The 3,461-nt window shown below is 35.2% G+C and overlaps 1 protein-coding gene across 1 annotated transcript; it reads right to left on the bottom strand.

Moving 5' to 3' along the window:
* Positions 1-363: 363 nt before the first annotated feature.
* On the bottom strand, positions 364-2,364 carry LOC142550176 (uncharacterized). Its single transcript, XM_075659414.1, has one exon. It carries the CDS (start codon positions 2,362-2,364, stop codon positions 364-366), a length of 2,001 nt encoding a protein of 666 aa, XP_075515529.1.
* Positions 2,365-3,461: the final 1,097 nt, after the last annotated feature.

Below are 3,461 nucleotides of genomic sequence, written 5' to 3'. Positions count from 1 at the left end.
CCATCATTTTTTCTTTCATTGGATGTGGCATAAATGGGTTTCTGAATGATGTTTGTCACTACAGTTGCCATCTGTAAAAATAAATCGAAATTGTCATAGAATAGAACAAGCAAACAATTTTTTCATTTGATATTTTATAACATGTAAATACCTGTGTTGGTAACAATTCATGCCCACTAGACCCTCCAGGTATCATACTCTGCATAACCCGTTTAAAACTTTCGAATTGATCTTGCATTTGTCTCATTTTCTCCATTTCTGTCTGGAGTTGTGCTTTTTGCGCCTCCATTTCTGCTCGCAACTGCGATTCACGCATCTCCATATCTTTCTTCATTTGTTTTTGCATTTCTTTGAATTTATTTTTCATCTCCAAAGTAGAATGATAGTTTTGCCTATTGTAGAATGAGCTTCGCCTGGATTGTTCAGGGAAGACTTGGCTAGGCAGTGCTCCTGCTCCCAGACATCGAACTCGGCCAGAATGCTCGGTTCCAAACATGCAGGGGGTAAATATTCGGTGCCATCTGGTTGTGGTTGTGGCCATAATTGTTTCATAATACCCAATATTTTCAAATCTCTGCGTGCGGCAACGTTATCTTTACTCTTGCTAGAATCATCTAAAAGTGTTCCAAGGATATTATCACAAACATTTTTCTCAATATGCATAGGATGTAAATTATGTCTTATCAAATTAAACTCCCAATAAGGCAAAGTGAAAAAAATGCTTCGTTTCCTCCACATTTGTTCAGTGGAACCTGTTTTTGCTCGCACAGATGGTTTCGATATGTTACTCTTACCAAATACCACATTCCGATTTTGGGTCATTTGTATAACATCAGATCCTGACAATGGTTTCAAATCTAATTCACGTTGCTCTGGCTTGCCATAACTTGTCATAGTTCGGATTTTTGCATCTGCCGGTAAGAAGCGGCGATGCCCTCTAAACGACCATTTCCTTCCATTATTCAAGTATACCGCATCTGTTTTATCAGCACATGTTGGACAAGCATTCTTGGCATATGTGTTCCAACCAGATAAACATCCCAAACCTGGAAAGTCACTAATTGTCCAAAGCAATGCAGCCCGCATTTGAAACATTTCTTTGTTGGAAGCATCATAAGTGTTAATCCCATTTTCCCATAAGTCTTTCAATTCAGCAAACAAGGGACGTAAATATACATCAATATCATTTCCAGGTGCTTTGGGTCCTGGAATTAAGGTTGATAAAATAATTGAATGAGGTTTCATGGATTTCCAAGGTGGCAAATTGTAAGGCATTAGAACAACAGGCCATGTACTGTGTGACGTACTTTGATTTTTAAATGGATTAAACCCATCGATGGCGAGTCCCAAACGAACGTTTCTAGGATCTGCACCAAAATCAACGTGCCGCTCATCAAATGTCTTCCACGCTGGCGAATCAGCCGGATGCCTTAAAATTCCATCTGAAACCCGTTTCTTAGAATGCCATTGCATATTTTCAGACGTCTTAGATGACATGAATAATCGTTGTAATCTTGGTTTCAATGGAAAATACCAAAAAACCTTGGCTGGAGTTTTCACCTGCAGATTTTTCTTTCCGACTTTGCGTGACTTCTTCGATTGTTTGTGCATGTTTTTCCACCTTGAAAGGTTACATACTCTGCAAGATTGTTCATTAGCATCATTGCCCCAATAAATCATGCAATCGTTCGGACAAGCATGTATTTTTTCATAGTGAAGTCCCAAATTAGAAATTAATTTCTTCGCTTCATAAAATGAATTTGGTACTTGTGCTTCAGGTGGCATTACTCGTCGAAGAAAATCCAATAATGTTGTAAAGAACTTATCACTCCATTTTCTACTCACTTTCAACTGAAATAACTCAACAAGAAATGTCAATTTAGAAAAATCAGTGCATCCAGCATATAACGGTTGTTTCCCTTCTTCTACCAATTTATAGAATTCTTCCACATTAGACTGCATCGGTGTACGACTTGTTGATGTAGTAGTGTAATTTTCATTCATCATGGGTGATCCTTCAGACATTCCAAATACATCATGTAATGTTTCTTGTCCCATTGATTCATGGTTAACTGTATCATAAACTTCTCCTGAGTTATGAATCTCATCTCTCATGTTATCATGAGATTGCACAATCAACTTTTCACCATGAAAATTCCAAATACGATAATCTTGTAAAATGCCGTTTATCATCAAATGTTCATATACTGTCTCACGATCATGATTCAATGAGTTGATGCATTTACGACAAGGACACGGTTTCGTGACTTCATCAGTCGTGTTAGCAAATGCATAACGTAAAAAATTTCGGATTCCCACCTGATAATCAAGACTTCCACGAGGATAATCCATCCATGCCTTCATTGTTTGAACCTATAATATAACTCAAACATAATCAATTTCAATATTATACAATCCTAACACACTAAAATAGTTCAACATATAGGTATGTGAAGAAATAAAATTTCGAACACCTTTTTTTTTAGTCATTTCAACAAACATATTAGATACATATGTTTAAACTTGTTTTGAATGTATTCAAAAATCATTTATATAAAAAATTTAATAATCTAAAACATCAAAAATTAAAATATGGGCCAAAACTGACAATATATCTATCAACCTCACTCTTGATTAATCTAGAAATGGAACACAATATAATCTAAAAAATCAGGATTTCAAGAAAAAAAATTGATTAATTTTTCTAAATAAGTTGGAAAATTACCTAAAAATGACAAGCACAATTCCAATGTGGACTTGGTGGCCGCCGATCGAATCAATGAAATATGTGAGGTAAATGTTTAAATTAGCATGAAATTTTGCTTATGTTTTTTAAAATGATTTGATCGCTTCTCAACCGCTTCAAAATAAAACTCTGATTACGTTTTGTTTAAAATAAATTCTGCTTACATTTCGTTTAAATTAGCATGAAATTCTGCTTATGTATTAGTTTTAGGAGCGGTTGCAACCGCTTCAAAATAAAACTTTACAAACGTTAATTACAAACCGCTTCTGAATTCACTAAATAAAGACAGTATAACTTAATTAACTGTTTCGTATGAAATTCTATTGAAGCGGATAATAAATAACCACTTCCAAAACCATACCCATTAGATGCGGTTAATAAACCGATTGAAATAACCGATTCTGAATACACTAAATAGAAACGGTTAAGTAAACCGCTTCGAATGAAATTCTGTTAAAGCGGATATTATGTAACCGCTTCTAAACCCTTCCTATTTTGCTGCGGTTAGTAAACCGCATCCAAACAACCGCTTCTGAATTCACTAAATGGAAGCGGTCTAATATAACCGCTCCTACAGAATCTCTATTGAATCGGATAATGAATAACCGCTTCTAACACCTTATACATTAGTTGCGGTTGATTAACCGCTTCAATATAACCGGTTCTAAAACAACTATTTTTTTGTAGTGTATAAAACATCACCTCATCATCAAAT

This window comes from Primulina tabacum, chromosome 6 (assembly GCF_025594145.1).
Source record: "Primulina tabacum isolate GXHZ01 chromosome 6, ASM2559414v2, whole genome shotgun sequence".
In the NCBI taxonomy this organism is placed as follows: domain Eukaryota; kingdom Viridiplantae; phylum Streptophyta; class Magnoliopsida; order Lamiales; family Gesneriaceae; genus Primulina; species Primulina tabacum.
The sequence above is the reverse complement of the archived record's forward strand: the minus strand, read 5'-3'. Positions and strand labels throughout refer to the sequence as shown.

Bases quoted from the DNA above. Each gene is read 5' to 3' on its own strand.
- LOC142550176 (XM_075659414.1), bottom strand. From the start codon at position 2,364: ATGAAGGCATGGATGGATTATCCTCGTGGAAGTCTTGATTATCAGGTG.